Source organism: Chironomus tepperi, unplaced genomic scaffold (assembly GCF_022539635.2).
Source record: "Chironomus tepperi strain 1889 unplaced genomic scaffold, CSIRO-AGI_Ctep_v1 contig_354, whole genome shotgun sequence".
NCBI lineage: Eukaryota > Metazoa > Arthropoda > Insecta > Diptera > Chironomidae > Chironomus > Chironomus tepperi.
In genome coordinates this window covers 778,461-799,750 of record NW_027226476.1, presented here as the reverse complement: position 1 = coordinate 799,750, position 21,290 = coordinate 778,461, and the positions used below count along the sequence as shown (strand labels likewise).

General features: G+C 29.2%; 2 protein-coding genes across 7 annotated transcripts in view; both read right to left on the bottom strand.

Annotated features, from left to right (window-relative positions):
• Fhos (Formin homology 2 domain containing) overlaps positions 1–21,290 on the bottom strand; it is a 119,832-nt gene that overhangs the window by 40,674 nt on the left and 57,868 nt on the right. The gene's annotated exons all lie outside the window — the stretch shown is intronic.
• On the bottom strand, positions 25–7,919 carry LOC139094583 (uncharacterized). The gene is made up of 2 exons (XM_070645698.1): positions 7,618–7,919; positions 25–1,209 (listed from the first exon to the last, which is right to left on the bottom strand). The coding sequence occupies exon 2, from the start codon at positions 1,204–1,206 to the stop codon at positions 283–285; it is 924 nt and encodes a 307-aa protein (XP_070501799.1). The 5' UTR covers positions 1,207–1,209; positions 7,618–7,919; the 3' UTR covers positions 25–282.

Here is a 21,290-nt window from a genome sequence, read left to right as displayed (position 1 = left end):
AAAATGTTATTCTCAAAGGGGTCTAGCACTTTTTTTACTTTAACATTTAATTTGAATTCAAAATAGACGTTAAAAAATGACTTAGAAATTGATTAATAAATTTCAATAAATACGTGGTGTTTTAAAATTTGAATTGTATAACAAATTAAAAGAGAAAATTTTATATTAAAAAATTCTTCAATAAAATTCAAAAGCAAAAAAGAATTTAAAAAATTAATGTTGCATCTTTTTTGCTACACTCGCCCATTAAAAAAGTTTGTACATTATAAAAGAAATGACGAATTAAAATCTTCTAACTAAATGCATTTCATAGGCATTTTGCTGTATGTCATCTGGAAGCATTACACGCACGAATCTCGCTCCTCGCAAATTGTCACGTCGTTGAGTTGCGTTGCGTCTTTGATGTTGCAAGTTTTGTCTCATTCTGACAAAGTTGTGTCGCCTAACGATGTTGCTCTGCTGAGTGTTGTTGGTTGCGTTTCTGTAGTTTTGGCGACCTTCATGATGACCCACAATATGATAATTTTGTGGCTGCCTTTGTGTCATGTTAGGAATTAACGGTACATTGGATACAAAATTTTGTTGATAATTATTTTGAACTGGTGGTTGTGGGACGGAATTTCTTACATAGTTTTCACCTTCAATGTAAATCAATTTAGCATAACAAGTTGAGAATTTTGGTGAGAAGTGCTGTGATCTCAAAAGTTGCATCATTTCCATAGCATCAGTGCCATTAATAAAGGCAATATACGTTTTGGCGCGATTGCAGACGACATATTGTATTTTGTATTTTTGGGAATCAACGATAATCAAAATATCCATAATTGTCTGGTGTATGCCTGTGTTGTATTCAATAACTTTCTCGTAACATTCGCTACTTCTGTCCATTGGAAATAAACGATAAACGGAATTATTGAATGGAGGTGTAACAAATAGATGATTCGTTTTGTTAATTTCTATTGATGAATAATTCGGATCTGAGGTTGATTTGCAGATTCCTAATAATCCAGATTTAAATTGTTCTCCCTTTGAATGGATATGGAGATGGAATCTGCTATTTTGCAAATTTTCGACGAATATTCCGTTGATTTCCTTATAATTGGTTCTGGTGAAATTCAATTGTCGACATACACTCCCTAGGAAATCCTTTACTGTCCGTTTAGAAGGGATGCTAAGGAACTTAATTAGCTTTCTATCCTCATTCATGATCTAAAAGGAACATATTTAATTATTTTGTATTGTCTAAAGTAACATCAATCTTTGTAATGTTTGTAAACTTTGACATAGTATTTTTATTTTTTTTATTTTTTTTTTTATATATATCAATTATCAGTGCTTTCGTGTATTTGTACTAGAGATATTATTTTCAATTCTTATTCTCAATATATGAGTTTTATTTTTCCTCAAACAGTAAATTTAATAATAACTGAACAAAAAATGTCGCTCACGCCAAAATTAATTATTTGACTATGCGACAAGTCATAAATGACTTTATTTAATTCGTGGCCATTCGAATTAAAGAGAAAAATGGGATTAATTTCCCAAAAATAATTGACTGAGCTCAGTTCGTTACCACGGGTAACTCTAAATAAAATTTATTGCCTCAAGCAAGAATTTCTGAATCCATAGTCAGAATACCTAGGTTTTATTGTTTCCAAAATTGAGTATATCAATGGAATTAAGTAAGAAAATTGAAAACTGATAGTATATTAAGTTATTGTACGTATTTTGTATATTTATTGTGCCATTTTTAATATATATTTTCTTTTTAACTGATGAAGTTAATTTGACAATTAATGCATATATATGTAATTATGAAAAATATATATAATTTTTGAGATTTTAAGTTAATCTAATTTATTTTAAAGTTAAATCTTAGGATTTAGTGCCTGATTTAAATTAATCGTGTGAGATTTATTTTATTATTATTTTTTTTTTTTTTAATTAATTACGTCTAAATTAATTTTAGCAATCAGTGTGGCTGGTCTGGATATGACCGTATTAGCTTCTTGTTTATAAGTTCGCATGATTTGATTTTTATTAAGTGTCTTAATATCATTAATGACTTTATTCTTGCCCAACTTTACAGATACTTGTCTAACTTGTCCCTGTGAACCCATGGTAACAGCTGTTATTATGCCTTTCCTCCACGAATTCGCAATAGAAGGATCTGCTGTAATAATAATATCACCGACCTTTAATGGATTCGTTCTATCGATCCATTTTTCACGTTGGAGCATTATTGGAAAGAAGGATTTTAACCATTTATCCCAAATGATGTTTGCAATGATTTTAACATCCTTCCACTGTTGAGAAAGAGTTTTCGAAGGTTCTGAGTCTATAGGAACAGATTGAGCGTTTTGTCTACCAATAAGGAAATGATTGGGAGTTAGAAACATATTTTGATCTTCATCGGGTGGTAAAATTTCTATGGGGCGACTATTGATCATGTTCATGATTTCACATAACACTGATTTTAAACCAAAATCATCATAAAATGAGTGAGTATTGTCGAGATGTTTTTGAATCCCTTTCATCGCATTTTTTACTAACCCAACCATTCTCTCTACCGCTCCATTCATGTGAGGAGCTTTTGCTGGTGAAAAATACCATACAATCGGTTGAATTATAATTCCGCGTTTTAACAATTTTTTATTCCATTCGTTGTGATACTTTTGCATAATATTATTACCGCCAACAAAGTTCGTACCGTTATCGGTACAGATACGAATCGGTGCCCCACGAATATTAAAGATATTTTGAAGTGCTCTCAATGTTGCATTGGAGTCTAGATTTTCTACAACTTCTAAATGAAGCGCTCTTGTGGTTAAACATGAATAAACTAACACATATCTTTTATTATTTGTAAATCTGGTAGCCTTAACAGTAATTGGTCCTAATAAGTCAGCCATAGCATACGTAAAGACATTTTTATGTAATGTTAATCTAGTAAATGGAATATCTCCCATTAATGGAACAATAGATTTTGCGTGACTTATTCGACATTCAAGACAATTTCTTCTAATAACGTTGTTGGCAGTTCGATTTTATTTATATAAAATCTATGTAATAAATTTGTGACCACTATTTTCTCATTATTATGTACCAATGCATTATGTTCTTTTAGTATGAATAGTTTTGTAAGATGACTTTCGCGATGGAGTATTATAGGATTTATACGATCCAAGCCAAACTTCTCAAGGTTTTCTTTGTTATTACTAATACGTGTTTGGGACCTGATCACACCATTAGAGTCAAGATATGGAAGAACTTTGTAGATGTGAGATTTTTTGTTTATATCTTTGCCTTTACATAGATCATTATATTCATTTTTGTACGATTCTTTTTGTGCCATTCTTATCAACGCTAATTCAATTTTTTTATAGTTTGAACCAATTTCATCGATGGACTGAAAGCAAACTATTTTCTTGTTTTTTAGTGTCTCTATTATTTTTAAATTTTTATTAACTGCTGCACGAGTTCGCCACTTCATGGATTTTACATCTTTAATTTCTTTATTGATCTTAATTACATTCCAAACATTTTGTAACACTATGAATTAATCGATTTAAGCATGCAAATTTTGATATAAACGACTCATCCTCAATAATATCGTCTGTTGACGTATTAATTGTACTATAAACTAAATTTGTAATATTATTGGCATCTATCAAAGGCCAATTACTCTCCGGCAATTGAAAAAGTTGAGGATTAAAATATTCGTTAGAGTAGGAAATATCAGGCATGGAACTTATCTTCGTTCTTTAAGTCATCTGGTGACAGATTCTTACGAACAATTTCCAGTACATCATCTAAATTACTTTTGAGCTTCACCAAGTTTAATCCACGTGTCTTCAATATCTTACGTACGTCATTAATCAAGAATTTTCCATTTTGTAAATTATCAACTGATGTAATGACGTCGTCAACATAAGTCTTATTAATAATTACATTTGAAGCATTAGAATGGGACTGAATGTATGGTTCTGATAATGTTGTACTAAGTAAAATTCCATACAAATTAACAATTTGATTATTATTGGCGTTATCTTTTAAATAATTATAATAATCTTGAAGTTGATGGAAGCATCCTATCACATAATCGCCTTTAGGGCAGCGAATACCATATGGCATGCTGGAATTCCAATATGTTGGCTTAAATATCTTAATTTGGTGGAAACACCATAAATTATCAATTCCGATTATTCCATAAACTCTACAATATGAAGTTAAGTGCATATGACTTAAATAAGGAAAAAGTTCTATCATTTCAGCAGCATCAACTGGCTGATCAATATATATAATATATATCAATATATATAATAATATTTAAATTTTTAATCGTATTTTCATTACTAGCTACAAATTTGATTACAATAACACCTAAAATACTTGATGATGTACGCGTGACACTATTTAATGAAAGATGATTATGAAAAAATTCACTTCGAATCGTATGCATTTTATTATTAAAATAATTTGTTACATGACTATTTGGATTCTCATTTTTTGCTATCTCTTTTTATTTTTATACTTTTGGGAGGTTGATTTATATAGAGTTCACTCTGGGGTATAATTATTTCTTCGTTATCTGAATCTAAATCGTAATTATCATTTGTTTTATCATCTTGATGATGAGAAATATTTAATTTATCACCTTCATGATGAGACATTCTTGGGTCATTTCTTGGAAAATTATTATTTGGTTTTTGTTGGGGAACTTTTTCAATTTCATTTCTGTTATTATATCCACTAAAATTTTTAAAATTTTTTCCAGGGCGCTTAAAACAGAAAAGCATATGGTGCTTAAGGCTACAGCTATCTATTTTACAATTTAGGGATTTAGCAGCATGACAATTCTTGTGTCTTTTTAAGCCACAGAACGTGCATATAGCATTCTGTCTTGCAAGTTCAGAAACTTCTTTTCCTGAAAGTTCCCATAATTTTGAACATTTAAAAGCTGAATGACCTTTGGATTTGTGATACCAACAAAAATCAATTGTTTCTTGATTATTGTTTATTCTATTATTTGTATTATAAGATCGCTTAAATCCAAAATCATTTTTCTTAAATGGTTTAACATTGATTTCTTTCCATGGATCAGTTTCCTCAGACATCATTTTGGAATTAAGATAAGGTACTTGTTTGCTGAGAAAATCAGCAACATGCTTAATATAGACTGTCTTGTCTTTTTCTTCTAATTTACTTTTAACTTTATGCCAGCCGTTCATCATATTATAAGGCATAATATTACTGATGTGAGATATGATTCTTTCGTCTACCTTATGTTTCTTTTTTCCGTATTTATTAACTATACTACTATAATTTATTATTTTATTAATAAACTCGATTACCCTCTTACACTCAGTGTCATTCCTAAGTTTCTTTATTCTTATAATTTCATTAGTTTCTTTTTGAAGAAGATTAAAAGATTTTGCAAGTCTTTCATTTATTAACTTTATTGATTGCCAATAGGTACGAGGATCTAGCAAATTTACTCCCCCAATTTCTAAAATCTCTTTAGATTTAATTGATCTTTGAATACGTAAAATATTCTCAGCATCGGAAAATAATTTTCTAGACTGTTCAAATAAATCGTAAAATACCGCCCATTTAGTATCAATATTGTCTACAATAGGGAGCTTTTCATACTTGGACTTCTCTCGTTCTTCTTTAGTTAATTTGTAGATACCTATCATAGCATCGCTTTGTGAGATATTATCATTTTCCTCTTCAGTATCATCACTATTATAATCGATTTTGGACTTTAATTTTAAAACGTCTTTGCGTTTATGTAAAAGCTTTTTCAGCTTCTTATATTTTTCAATTAATTTAGTTTCATTTTCAAAACTCGATGTACTTTCAGTGTCACTTAATGAAGAAGAAGCAGAAAGAGAACCAGAGGAATCTAAATCAGCATATCTAAGTTTCTTGTGTGTCTTTGCATTAAATTTAGAGTGAACCACTCTGGGTGTACTACTCGCGAAATGTTTTATTTCTTTATCATTCTTTTTTAATTTTGCTTTACTTTTAACATTATTCAAATTATTATGTCTAATTTGATCTTCAATACAAGATTGACACACGAACTTATGGTGCTTAACTTCCTCAAGTTCTGATTCGTTCAAGCAGTTTAAATGATATGTACTTCGACATTCAATACATAACACTCCAACTAAATCTTTTGTAAATTTCTTGTTACATTCTTCACAATTGAAATTAGAGAAGGGATTATAATCATCATCATTATCAAAAGGGATCACATTAGTTGCTTTATTATTTCTTACGGTTATGTGAGAATTTATAGACTTTCTATCATTGGTCTGTGAATGCATTAAACTAGAAAAATGATCATTAGACTGATCATCAATTTTGGAATTTTTATTAGAATTGGAATCATCATCATCTATAATATTAATTTTATTATCGAGTTCAATTTTATTCTTTTCGTCTTCACTATCTTCCTTTTCAGATGATTCTTCATTTTCATTAACATTAGAACGACGCTTTTCTAAAGGAATATCTTCAATATGAACCTTACAATACCAATATCCCTCAATGGAGAACTGTCTTTTGTCACTACACTGTTTATGTGTCCATGATTGGCAATGTTCTCCATTGCACTTATACCTTGCTTTTTGTGTAGCATCATAAGATTCGTTACAATCACTGCACTTATTCATGATTGTATAAAAGAAAAATAATAATAATATGTGTACTAAATAATTTGTAGACTCAATGGAAATATTAAAGATTATGAGCTTTTATTGGAAATAATTTATTGGAAGTAACATAAACTTTCAAACAACTAAAAAACTGTAAGATGATAAATTATAAACGTAACGAATTTCCAAAATTTAAATTTAATTGGAAATATTGGAAATCTACTGGAATTTCATTGGAATGTTGGAAATTGTTTGGAATTTTTGAGAGCTTTTTGAGTGTAAATAATTAAATAATATATAATATTACTTCACGAATTCAATAAATAATGACAGAACTGATATATGACAAACATGAATGCTAAACCTGAACTTATTGTTCTAATAATCTCACTAAATAAATATTATTTTCAAACTTCACTGGATGTTTAATGTGGATCTTATTATTTTTTACTGATTTATATATCATGGATTATAATGGGCACTTATAATGTAAATATTCAATATATGATATTGTACAAGATTAATGAACTTAACTGATTGTTATAAACACCTCAAGGTGTATTTGTAGTAACATCCAGTAGATGTTCCACGTGAAAAAAATTTCTCAATGGAAATATTGAACTAATTTTAATGATTAATTATCACACAAAGATTGTATTATAATATCTTAAACGATAGATATGATCATAAATGGCACAATAACTAATAATTCGAATGTTTCATTCTTTTACGATCCAGAATGAAAATTATTATTTTTTAATTAATTAATTTTTCACTTAATATCAAATTTCAGACTTTAATACATATAATGTAGTTTTATTGTTCTTTTTATACCTCTAGGGTTGCTTTAATATTTTCTATTCTGCACTGATTGTTTGTTATTCTTTTAATTGTACTATATGTCACTATTTTTTTATTTTTACACTCACTGAATAAATTTGAGGTTACTCACTTTCTTTGTTGCTGATCACTTTTAAAAATATAAAGTGATTTTATAATGATGTCGTTCAAAATGCGGTTCTTCGTGATCCTATTTCTTTTTCTGCTGTGCTGTAAATGTTTTTTGATCCAGGAAAACACTTCGTATCTTCTGTTGTATAAAATTTATTTCCGGATCGTCTCATCCGACGATTTTCAAAAAGCACAATTTGTATAAAATAAATGAAAAATAAATGAAATAAAATCACCTATTGGTGATATAGCCATTGAGAATGGTGTAAATAAAATAATCAATTAAATTCTTACTTTATATCCGCTATAAATAATAAATTTCTGTCCACCACGAGATTTTGTCTTTTGCGAAAATTTTTGTACTCTCACAGAAAAAAAATGTTATTCTCAAAGGGGTCTAGCACTTTTTTTACTTTAACATTTAATTTGAATTCAAAATAGACGTTAAAAAATGACTTAGAAATTGATTAATAAATTTCAATAAATACGTGGTGTTTTAAAATTTGAATTGTATAACAAATTAAAAGAGAAAATTTTATATTAAAAAATTCTTCAATAAAATTCAAAAGCAAAAAAGAATTTAAAAAATTAATGTTGCATCTTTTTTGTTAAACACATTTTAAACTAAATTGTCGATAATCTCCGCATAATTTCTTCATCATCATTGCCTTTCTTATTTATTTTCAAGCTTAAGCTTTATGCTTTGAGAAGCATAAAAAGATATGATGAAAAATGAACAAAACTAGCCCTTTGATACCTTCTAGACGATTTTTCTTCTTTCTTCTACTATTTCTATGTTCGGACGAGATTATATATTTTTGGAACATCAATTTGTATTCAAATTTGATGTTAATTTGTTCTAGTAAGAGTGTTTTTGGATGGTGTCAAAAATGCGATCATAAAATAAAGGATTATTGAAGCTGTTTATCTGATGTTGATAAACATTTTGAATAATTTGACTTTAAATGAGATTTTTTAAATTTTCTAAATTAAGACGATGCGCTATGGAGAATGTTTGATCGAAACTAATTTGGTTATTAATTGGTCAATTAATTGCTAGTATTTTAAGAATGTTATTCGATATTGGAAATCAGCAAAATATTTAATATGATAACGGGAATTGAAGACTTTGTCCTAATTAGTTTTGATTGAAAAATTGGATATTTCATCCACCATTAATTAGCAAGCTGTGACTGGTTCCCTAATTTTGAATTTTAATCAAATATTATATGAGGCTGTGGATTAGATTGTCCATCTTTTATTAATGTATTGAAGATCCTACACTATTTTTAACTCAAAAATGGTGTCTTATATTTGGACCCCTCATGGACCCTAAGGGATAAGCTGTATTTGGTCGATTTTACAATTCTCTAGATTTAACATTACCCTTCAACTTGTCAATTCTTCTTCTTAAACCTTGCCTTCATAATACTCAGCAAGCCTTAGTTAGCTTCAACTCAATTATCCAACAATTCAATTTATTGAAAACAAAATTTTTTACATTAATTACTTAATACCAACCATTATTTTTGCAACTTTAGTCTTAATTACAACTCATTAATTCTCCTCATAATTTAGAACTGACAAAATTAATGTTGATCAATTAAGCACAATTTACAACAAATTACTAATCATTTGAATTGAATCCATATTGCACGAGCAGGATTACAAAGAGTTCAGTCATTTGTAAAGAAATATGAAAATATGTGCAATATTTAAAATGTAGTAAGCTAGAGCATTTTAAGCAAAATTTATTATTCATTTCGTAAAAAAACAAAAAGAGACTCAAAATGGTAAAAACAGAAGTAAAAAAAAATTATCGAGAAATTCATTTTTCATTTTTTTGCATTCAACAAAAATGTTCTTGTTTTATTCCTCGACTTTTTTTTTTTTGTTGAAAAATTAAAATTTATGTTGCACAAGTTGACTTAATGCTCTCCTTTTACATCTCTCATTCTGCATTGTATGGTGAATTGTATCCAAATTGGTTTTGCTTACCAATGTATAAGGTGCCATAAGGTGTAACACCTCTCGTGCACCTCACCTACATTTTAATATTATTCACTCTCTCTCAATTCTTACGTCCATACTTATGCCACAAATAACCGTTGCTGGTTGTAAATCAAAGGAAAATTGAAGTTGAGACTTTAAGATGCATAAGAAGTGGCCCGAGTCGTGAATGAATGATCAGAGTGTGAGAGAAAATATAAGAATTAATCGATGAATTATTGCACTTAAGTGATCTGTCTTTTGGCTTAATCGAAACGACATCCAATAGAGAAATTAATTCATATTTGTCTTATACATTGACATGTCATTATGTCGATAGTTCGTCAATACTCAAAACCATCAAAAAGCTCTCAAGTTGCATTAAATTTACTACTCGGGAGAGATATTAAGTTACAATGTCCATTTTGCAATTGAGCTCATCAAGATTGTAATGGATATTCTTTTGTGAAATTGCATCTCTTGTACATTCTGCAAATTGTGGCAAGTGTTAATCTTGTCAATTTGCATCGGAGCTGACATCAATCAAAATAGAGAAGTTCTGTTGTAACAAGTACGATTGTTGAATCAGAGTTGGATTTTGCTGAATATATTTGAGTAAAGTGTCTATGTCGGGTAAGAATGTTATTGTAAGCATAATAATTGAATAGATATTTCTATTAATTTTCATCAAACAATCATTCAGAGTTCCAACTCTGTTTATACTCCACCCAATCGACATTTTACTAATGATACTAATAAAATTTATGTTACTTTTTTAGTTCCAATAAATTAATCCTTATAGAGTGAGAAATATACGACTACAAAGCGCGTAAGAAAGGAAATTGCAAAGTGCCTTCAAGTCATAAATGCTATTCATATCACCACAATAACCTTCTTTTTTCTGTTATTATCTTGAGCATTTTCTCGACTCATTTTTTATTCCTCGCCAGCTTGTTAAGACGGAAACGAATTCATCTCGAATTCTATGTAGAAACAGAAATTCCCTCTCTAAGTAATGAATGCCGCTTACCTTTAAAAATAAATATTTTATATTTTATACATTTTAATATAGAAATGACTGAATCATTAGTTAGAGAAATGAGAATTTTAAACATCATGAATTTTTTGATATCATCATCATGAATGTGAAGTAAGAAAGAAATTAAATTGAAATGGAACAAACTTTAAGCGAATAAGCAACAGACCAGGAAAGGATTAATTTCGTGTTCATGAGAGCAATTTCTTTGTTTATTATTAAATCGCTGGTGGGAAGAGATTTATGATGAAAAAAATTATTTCTAGTTCAGGAAAAGAATTTTCAATTTAAATTTTTTCTAATTCGTGTCATCAAATATGGTTTAATGTTCGACTGGATGCTGTTTGAGTTAAGATAATTGCTTTTTTGAAGCTCATTTGATCAATAAACTGTTGCAATGAAACTCCAATTTTCATTAAAAATTAACCATACCATTAATATTTCACAAAAAATTCAATTATTTTCTTCAATTTTCTATCCATTTACAATTTCTAAAGTGTATAACAAATTTCTAGTTTACTTCCTCAACTCTAGTTCAGGTCATCATAGTCACAAACTGTGTTCATTTCTATTTCAATTCAAGCAGTTTTGTATCAAAATCACAAAAAAAGTAAAAAGTGCAACAAAACATGAAAGAAATATGAAAAATTGATTTTTCTGTTTAGTCACGACATATTCAGTGCATTTGAGCAGGGCGGAGAGCAAATAAATGCAGTGCTGCTGTCCTGTAGTGAACACACAGTCATGTTTACTGAACTGCATCATAAATTAAAGCCACACTTAATTATGCATAATGAACAATAATATGAAAAATTTATCATTTCTGACTCATTTTTCGGCATTCGAGTCATTACGATTGAAAAATGACTTTTTGATGGTGGAAAAATGTAATCGCAAACTGCTGCTGCTGCTTTTCGGTTTTTCGTAGCAGCATAACGGTGTTAATAATGTCTTGTTCCAATACTTTTTGTTTGTTTATTTCTCTTTGATAGCATTCACAGAACTGTATCCATTTTTCCCATGAGAATTTTTCTAATCAGAATAATTTGTTTCGCAGTTTGTGCTGATTTTCAATTTTCTGTTCTGTACAAAATCTATGGAGAATTTACCAAGCGAAAATAAATTGAGTTCGATTGGCTTTGCTATGCAATTATAATTGTAGACGCATTTTGAGTCACTTTTATCAAACTTTGCATTGGTATAATGTAAGATTGTGCAAAACATACCTTAAGAACCTACAAACTCCCTCCCATTTGAGAATATATTCTTCAGTAGTTATTTAAAAAGTAAGATCAAGTAAGATCAGCAAATCATTTAATAATCTTAGACAAACTGACTACCAGGAACCATTCTATGAGTAAAACGATGCACCAGATAAATAAATTCTCACTCGCTATCTCTTTATCCACAGCCGATAGTACCGATATCGACTCATCAAATACAAAGTTTATTCATGCGTTCACATTTCATTTGTAAATACAGACAAGTGAGAAAATCGAACCGTAAGTCTGATGTAATTGGATGAGATTTATGCTTCGAACAGCAATCAATTGTTAAACAAACTTAATCCACCGAAAATGAATTGAAAATATCATGAAGCATATCGGCAATAAATGCGAAATAAGAGAAACAGAGATGAAAATTTAGACAGAATGTAACTGAAACTCTCTTTTGCTCTGCTGTTTATTACAAGTATCGCCACATGTATCAATAGTAAAATTGAAATCTATTGATCTATGATTCCAAGCTTTTCAATAAAATGAGTGAGAATAACAGAGAGAGATGAGAATGAAGAAAGATGAAAGGCATAAATGAATTGATGTTGTGTTTATGAATAGGAAGATGGAATTATTTGTTTATGCTTCAATAATCCATTATGAATAAAATAATGTTACTTGATGTATCATCATCATCATCATCATCTTCCTTTAATCATTTATTAATCCCACATCCATACACATTCTCTTTGCATTGATAAACTACTTAAAACGAATTTCAATGAAATTAAATCCGCATCGATAGGGAGTAAGTATCGTTATGTGAGCGAGAAGAGGAAGAGATTCATCACATGGAGTGCGTTAAAATTGAAGAAATTAATAAAGAAAATTATCTTCGATCGTTAGATTTCAATGCTTATAGATTTCTCAATAGTTCAAGCCATTAGCGAATTAAAGGTTAGCTTTGTTGAATGCTATTATGTTTAGTGCTATTTTTAGACGAGAAAATAGAAATTAATAGTATGAAACTTCACATCAGAAAGAGGCAATCGAGGTAGTTTTTAAAGATGCTTCAATGCTTAGATTTTGTGAAAATTACTTTTTAGGGAGTATTCCTGTCTTTTTTCTAGATTTCATAGAAAATTTGAATCAAATCTTAATATTATTAATAATAAGAACGGGCTATATAATTATAAGAATCTCCTAGTAATAATATTATTAATATGACAACATAAATTCTCATTCAGCTTTCCATTCCAATCAAATTTATTTTGATCCCATTCTACATAAGATCTCATTTGTGGTTCTATTCTTTTCTATCACAATAATAATATCCTATTCAATCATATGAAAATTGATGATTATATACAACGAAGAATATAATTTACAATAAGGTAAACAATCCATTTTGATGAAAATTGAAACCTTTTCATAAATCTCTTATAAGTATATATGATGAAATATGTATTATGACCCATTAGATTGCCGTTATCGTCATCTTTATATTTGCTATTATGACCATAATCGTGTATGAATTATTGAGGCATCTTTTATAGAAGATTAAACTTATAATGTGAATGAATATATGCGATGAGATCTTAAAGCGAATTGTGTAACTAACAGGCTATTTAGAAGGATTTATGAAGATGGCGAAAGTCAGAGTCTCAATGGATGACTTTTTGGAGTGAGGTTAATTTGTTTTATTGCGAAATTTCGGATCATCATAAATTTTGAAGTTAAGGTTTTTAGTGCTCCCAACTTTCATTAGAAATTACATAGTCACCTGTGTTGTTAAACCAATAGAATTCCATCCATAAATCATTGATTTCAGAAGCTACTTATAATACCAAAATTCAAACAAAGTAACTAATCCCTGAATTCCATAAAATAAAGTATACATTTTTACAGTTTAAGGCTTATGGAAATGACGTGTTAAGCCGTACCGTAAGCTTTATTGCAAACCCATAATTTAAAATTTTTGCACAACACTACACATTCTCAGTAAGAACAAATGAGCTTCAAACGAAATTTCATATTTTGACCTACAAAAAAACTTAACAGTACTTGTTACCATACACACATATTTCATGATAAAATTTTAATAATCCAAAAGTAAAGTAAAAAATCTCATCCAGCCATAATCTCAAGATCACAAATGAAACGGATCAAATTTAATTTGCAAAAGTTGAACTCGTGCAGATTCACGCTTTATTGATTACATATTCATCTCCATAGCATTTTTAAAGACTTTATTGGCCGAAAAAAGCAGACAAGCAATTCAATGCAAATCAAGCCGAAAGAGGATTGAAAATTGAGTCATTATGAGTTCATTCACATACTTGTTCTGTTTGTTAAGCAAAAGCGTGAAAGAGATGAAAATAAACAGAAAAAAAAACATTTTCAGTCCACTATCGCACATTTAAATGTTCAAAAAGACGAATAGAAATGATATAATATAGATGATGAATCCTCAACCATAAATGATTGTGTATATATAAATATTTTTATTATTGATTAGTTGTTAGTTCTTATTTGATCTTTAGAACCATTCATTATATTGTATTATGATGACTTTTTTTTGTAGAAGAATATGATCATTTCTCAAGTTATCGCATCATTTCTATCTCGGGAATAGAAAGTTCTTCTTCTATATTTGAGATAGAATGATATAATAAAGAATTTACTTTTCTATTGAATCGATGAGTAGAATTTATTGCTTTGAAAACGTATTGAAGATTGATACAACTTTCATGATAAGTTCAATCATCCAAAAATGATGAAAATAAGAAAATATTGTGGGAATTTCTATAAATATTTAAGAAGATGCACGTGAATATACCCGATTTGAGCAAACTCTAGTCATAAAGCATACATCGAATTACGACTATACGCTAACTTTTATTAAAAATCCCTAAAAGTTCTAAAGGAAAGCATGAACATATACCCGATCATAAACAATAAATTCCCACACAGATTATAGAATGCACTTCAATTCTGCCGAAATCCATCATCAAATTTTTCAAACCTTAATCCTCATAATCCCAAATTTATTCCACTCTATACTTGAGGATCAATGACTCTAACTTTTTATTTATGCATATTTTTTTGGCAAAATGAAATGTTAAAATGAATCGAGAGAGAAAGAGAGCGCGAAATAATTTAATTGAAAGCATAAAGTGAGAGCAGATATGAACTTGGGTGATGAGAGCAATGAACTTGACTTTTATATACATAAGTTTATTGAGAAATGCGGAAAGTTATAAAATATTTTTCTTCAAAATAAATGTTTATTCATACATATGAATGGGCGCGCGATAGAGTAAAAGAGAAAATGGCAAATAAAACAGCACCGACGTTGTTGTCTAATGAGGCCAATGTTAAATCAAAAATAATATAATATAAGCAATAAGAGGAGAGATGGAGAGAGAAATTACAAAATTGGATAAATGTTGAATATATTGACTGTCAAAAACTTATGTAATCGGCATTAAATGACGCATGATAAAAAGAAGGAATTTCTCTTTAATTTTTTTAGCCGTTTCGTTCTTCTGTCTGTTGATTACGATTCATTACAGTTAATTTTATATTTCATTCTTTGTGATGAAAACAAGAAACATAAATGAAATGAAATGGAATTCCTTTTTACTATATTTTAAATTAAGTAAATACTTATATGAAAATAAAAAGGGGTTCATCGACCATAACATAAAAGTAATAGCCTATTTCAAGACATTATCGAAAATTTTTTAACGCTTATAAGCGTCCATAAAATTCAGTACTTAATTTTAGCGGTGCTGAACATATGGGGACAAGTTACCTCAGGAATTTCTTCAAGGATAGCAATGTCTAAAAATAGACACTTAATTGAAGTAAATATGCTTATTTAAAAGTCTTAAAACTGGAATTGGATAAAATTGTAAAATCATTTTTATCAAGGCTTTATGCGTAGATGCATATCTCATTAAATGCTTATTAAAAACTAATTAATTTTTTCTGATCATAATTAATGGGTGATTTTATGGTAATTAATCTAAAGAATTTGGATCCTAATTACAATGATCAAAATATTTGGTTATTTTTGAGTGCTTTTTGGGAAAACATAAATTACTAGATACAGAAAATTGAAGAATTTCAAGCTGATGACTAACAATTTGTGTAGAAGAAAAAGAACGAAATGTGTACAGGAATAAATTATACTATGACTCAAAAACTATTTAATCTTCAATCTTTTATTTATTTGAATTTTTTGAGACAGAAGTAAAAGACTTGCCGTCTGTCTGAAAAATGAATCATGAATTTAAACCCAAGAATTATTGGAAAATTAATAATTTAAATTTTTGAGGACTTTGAAATTTTTTATTTGAAAAACCACATTTAACCTTGAAAAATGTCTATATTAGTAAGATCAATTGACACAAAGAATGTACAGGTAGGTGTTAAAATGCAAAACATTTAGCAAGTAATAATTTACATGAACAAATTGACAACTCAATCAGATGATCTTCTCATCCCAAAATAGATATCAGTTTTTTGTTTACAAAATGGATCGATCATAGACATTAAAAACCATCTAAAGTTACTGTTAAGAAAAGGTATAATTTGATACAAATTTAATGAGCTAACAATGATTTATCTTAAACTTCCATCGATTCAGAATCAAAAACAGAACAGCTAGAATTTCATTTAGAATAAGAATATTTGACCATAAACACATATGTTACGGTCATTGGACGTAATTTGAATTAAAATTTATGATGTTCTCGATATCTATAATTCATCACAATTCGCCCTGCCCCGTGGAGAATATCGTCAGCATATAAAAACGGAAACTTAATTTAATACATAAAATACGTCAGTTGAAGAAAAAGTTATGGTCCAAAAAAACTAACTCTTCTTTCATCGACGTGTGTGACAATCATTGATTTATATCCTCATCGTACCGAAAATTAACCGTAGAATGAAAGGAGGAAAGAGAGAAACGATAGGAGATGGTCAGTAAATGGCCTGGCACATAAATCTTGTATCAAATTATTAAGAAATATCGTAACTTGGGTATCTTCGCCCAATAATAATTAGGTAAATGATATTAGATGATGATAGCCAGCAGAGAACCTTATTTTAACTCTTTTTGCCTATCTATCTATTGATGATATAATTATTTAATAATTTCACTCCCCGTATCTCCTCCTTTTTGCTAGCATATAGGAAAAATAAATAAATAAATAAGGCATTAAAAATGAAATATGATTCTATTAAACATTTCAATTTTCATTGCACATTAAATCTCATATATACCGCCGTGTGCCTTTAACATATTAAAATTGAACCATCAAACAAGTTTTATGATCTAATCTATGAAAGCAATTCTATAGACGTAGACGTTAGTGCCGCAATTGTTTATTTGTTTGTTTTTCCTCTCACACAATATTTTTTTTCTGTTAAATTGAAAAATTATTTCGATTATTAATATTTCTTCGCCATATCTCATTTCATTATGTGAGCAATCAAACATTTTTTTCTGCCTTGTTACTCGTAACCATGTGAGTATACTACTCATGCATGTATGAAACTCAATAATAATGTTATAATGAATATGTGAAGAACATTATGTGAATTAATACGTGAAATAAGAAAGAGGAATTCTTTAAAGCTAACAAGCTTGTCTGTGTTATTTGATAGTTTTTTACTCTGTATGCTTTAATTCTTTCCTGTACTTTATTATGATTTAGCAAAGCTTGGTGATGGGAAGGTGGGATTATTGGGATGTTAATTGTAGTCGTGTCCACCTTAATAGGTTGTAAATCATAAAAGTAGTAATTCTATTCTATTTTTTTGAAGTAATATTATGACTTTAGGACGTGCTACTTCAAACAAGCTATTGCTGTTTTGAAGGTAGAACTTCCCAAATGGACATGCCACAGATTTGCTCAGAGATCCATTGTCCATACTGCTTGCCTCATTTTCCATTCACTCACCCATAACTGTTTTATTAATTAAATTCATACAAATTGATTTCTATTTTCTTATTATCTCTTTCATGTTCATGTTGTTCTTGTTGTTAATGCCTCTATTCTCTATGCTCTATCTCTGTAGCACAGTGGTATAAAATGAAACAAAAAAACAAGGTAAAATCTCATTCATAAGCAAAAAAAAAAAAATGATAATGTTCAGTTGCGACTTAAAGGCATCAGCCTGCAAAATTTATGATGACCACCATGAAAGAAGGCAGAGCAACAGCAATCAACTGAATGAAGCTTGTTATGACATCAAATAAAAAAAAGCAGCACAACGAGAATAAAAAAGGAGGTAAAGAAAAAGACAAGCAAATCATTTGCTATTGTTCTACAAGTTGGCATAAAAAGAGCATGTATATATATTGAATGAGAGAGTTGATGGGAATGAATGCTATACATAAAATTATAATCTAGAACTTAAACCGAAAAATATTTTTTTTTGCTTATTTGAAACACAGGAAATGTTGTGGAATAAATATTACTTAGTGATATCCAATTAACATTTATAGCAAATTGTTGTGCTGTAATAATAAAGAAGGAGGAAAGATAAACAACAAGAATTGCCGAATTATTGTTTTTTATTCCGTAAATAGGCAAAAGAATTTTTCCATTAAACTACCTATTAGGCTGCTCATTGCTCATGACAGTATGAAAATTAAACTAAATTATGTTCTCCAATTTATAATAAAAAGCAATTTCAGGCACAGAAAGAAATTCTCTTTTGTATTTAAACGTCAATATTGATGACATTATGAAGCCTACCGGCTGTAATTGCTGTTTAGATTGCAAGAATATGAAAAGTAATATACAATTCCACCTTACATTTTAACATAATGTTACATTTGATATGCTACCATATCCTCATACCATTAACATTTAATATTTATGCGGATGGGTATTATAAACCATACCAAACAAGGTATGATCACTTAATGAATGCAAATATGAATTGTTGAAAGCTCTTTAGGGAATTCATAGAGATGAATGACTTGGGAATATTGAATATTTATTATTTATTAGTTGTGACTAGATGCGGTTGTCTAAGAATAGAATTGAAAATAGAGTTTTGCTACAAACAGGTGACATCTGGTCTCTGGATACACATTTAATGGTAGACTAACGAGAATAATTTCGAGGAATAACAAAATGGTACCAGACAATAAATTATCATCCCTGTGTGATTTACATTACAAAACCACAGAAATGAACTGCTATGAATGATAATGATAATGATGATGATGATAGTACAGTACTTACTTTCTGGTCATAGCAATGTCAAGATTTTAAAAAGCCCCGTTTTAGTTATATAATATTATTCATTTAAATTAATTTCAATCTACTTTGCAATGAGAAGAAATGAGAAGAAATAAAGTTGGAAGCCATAAGAAGATTTTTAGATGAAATCATTTCGCTCCCTTATGTGATGCTTTTCTTTTATTAGCGATGATAAATCATGTAAAAGAAATATATTGCGTTGTGAATGTAAGCAAGATAAGTCGTGAGACATGATAGCAGTAGATACTGTAGGCAAAATCAGAAGCATGAAAATGAATAAATGAGGAAAAAGCAGCCTTTACAGTTGAAGGAGCCCATTTACTAAACGATGATAATAACAAGAAATATTAAGTGCAATATGATGGATTGCTTTCCAAAGTCATCTTATTCACAAGCCATTGGAACATAGAATATCAACAATTAATGATAAATTGAATTTATTTTATCATCAATTTGGATTATATTGTTATAAAAATATTTTCATTTCCAGTAGTTCATCTTAATAAAAAAATAGAAAGTTTTCATACTTCCTCATTCTCTGCCCATTAACCCATAAGTGAGACAAAGGCTCACACAATTATGTCCATAATCCAATTCAATAATTGAATGTTCAATTTAAATTAACAGATAGAGAAAGAAATGAATAAAATTGGGTTAGATCAGCACACGATTAACACCCACACACCTACGAAATCAGATATGTACAAGCCAGAATCTCTCATTTTATGCCTTTTATTTTATAATGGCTTAATTTGGCGTTTTTCAACTTCTCTTTATGCTCAGTACAATTTCGGGTCTTTATGTTTAAAAAAATGCTTCCATTATTCTTTCACTTTGATTTCCGTACTGTACAGATGTCCAAAAAATGTATATATAACAGCCACATACATTTGGTCAAAACCATTAATATTGCTTTGTTTCTTTGTGTGTGCGAAATGAGCATAAAAGCCAGGGCTCAATTAAAATAATTGACTCGGCGATGTTACGATCGATTTTTTTTTTCATTATTATTATTTCATTTGCTCCACTTATGTGCTGAGATTTTTATGGTGGCTTTTATTCAGTCTCAGAATATTGAAATTATTCTTAATGATGTAAAATGACCAGGTGAACATCGATATTTTATGAATGAAAGTTACTACTACTTCTGGGTCGCTCATAAGGTCTAAGAGCCTGATTAACTTCAACTTGCTATAAACTCAGCTAGCTTCTCATTTGTATCTAGTCATCCCAAAACCCATTCCAGTAAGCGCTCCGAAAAATTATTATTCACGAAATATAATATTGCATTAATTCATGGCATCACTAATTGATATTTGCTTCCATTAGTTATTCTATTCCTTTTATTAATTCATTCACTCCATTGTCTAGCACCTTCCAAAAAATAAAAGAAGAAAATAGAGCTTTTTTAGTAAACCAGAAACCTTTTTTTTTCTTCAAACCAGCTGTAATTAAATGGCCTTCCACACAATTAAAGTCACGATCGATTGTTAGCCTTTCTTGCGATTTATAAATATGTGAAAAACGCTTTATAATGTCGATAATGGACAATATTTACAAAAAAGTCTAGATATATGTGGGAAGCTTAATGGCGATTATGGGAATTAGTAGATGACTTATGTAGCATGTATGTAAGACTTTAAATAATCAACAGAAATGTTCGATGTGCAACAATGTATAAAATACAATGTAATGTGATCTAGTAGTTTATCAATACTGTATCTTCATACCGTGTTTATACCTTCACAGATTTTATACATTAAACATGAAGTCGCGAGATATTCTAGTGAGGAATTTCATTCCTTAATATACTCCGACCTTAACATTCAGTGTATTGAAGTAGTAAGCTAATGTAATGCAGGTCATGTCGGAAGATTTTTTTCCTTCTCTCATTCAATTTGTAGATTTTTGTAGTGATTATGCAATTATTTCTCTGTTTTTGTTATGTTGGGTCGTGTGCTATTCAAGTATCGATCGGAAGAAATTCTTTGGGTTATTCATGATTTATTTCTGATGGAACTGAAGAACTTGAAAAGAAGATGATGAAATCATTTTGTTTAATTGAACTTGATATGCCAGAAAATAATTTTTGCGGAAGTCATGAAGGCATTAAATATATTCTTCAGACATTTAATTTTCAATA

What these genes read in the sequence shown, in the direction of transcription:
- LOC139094583 (XM_070645698.1), bottom strand. Translation starts at nt 1,206, where the DNA reads ATGAATGAGGATAGAAAGCTAATTAAGTTCCTTAGCATCCCTTCTAAA.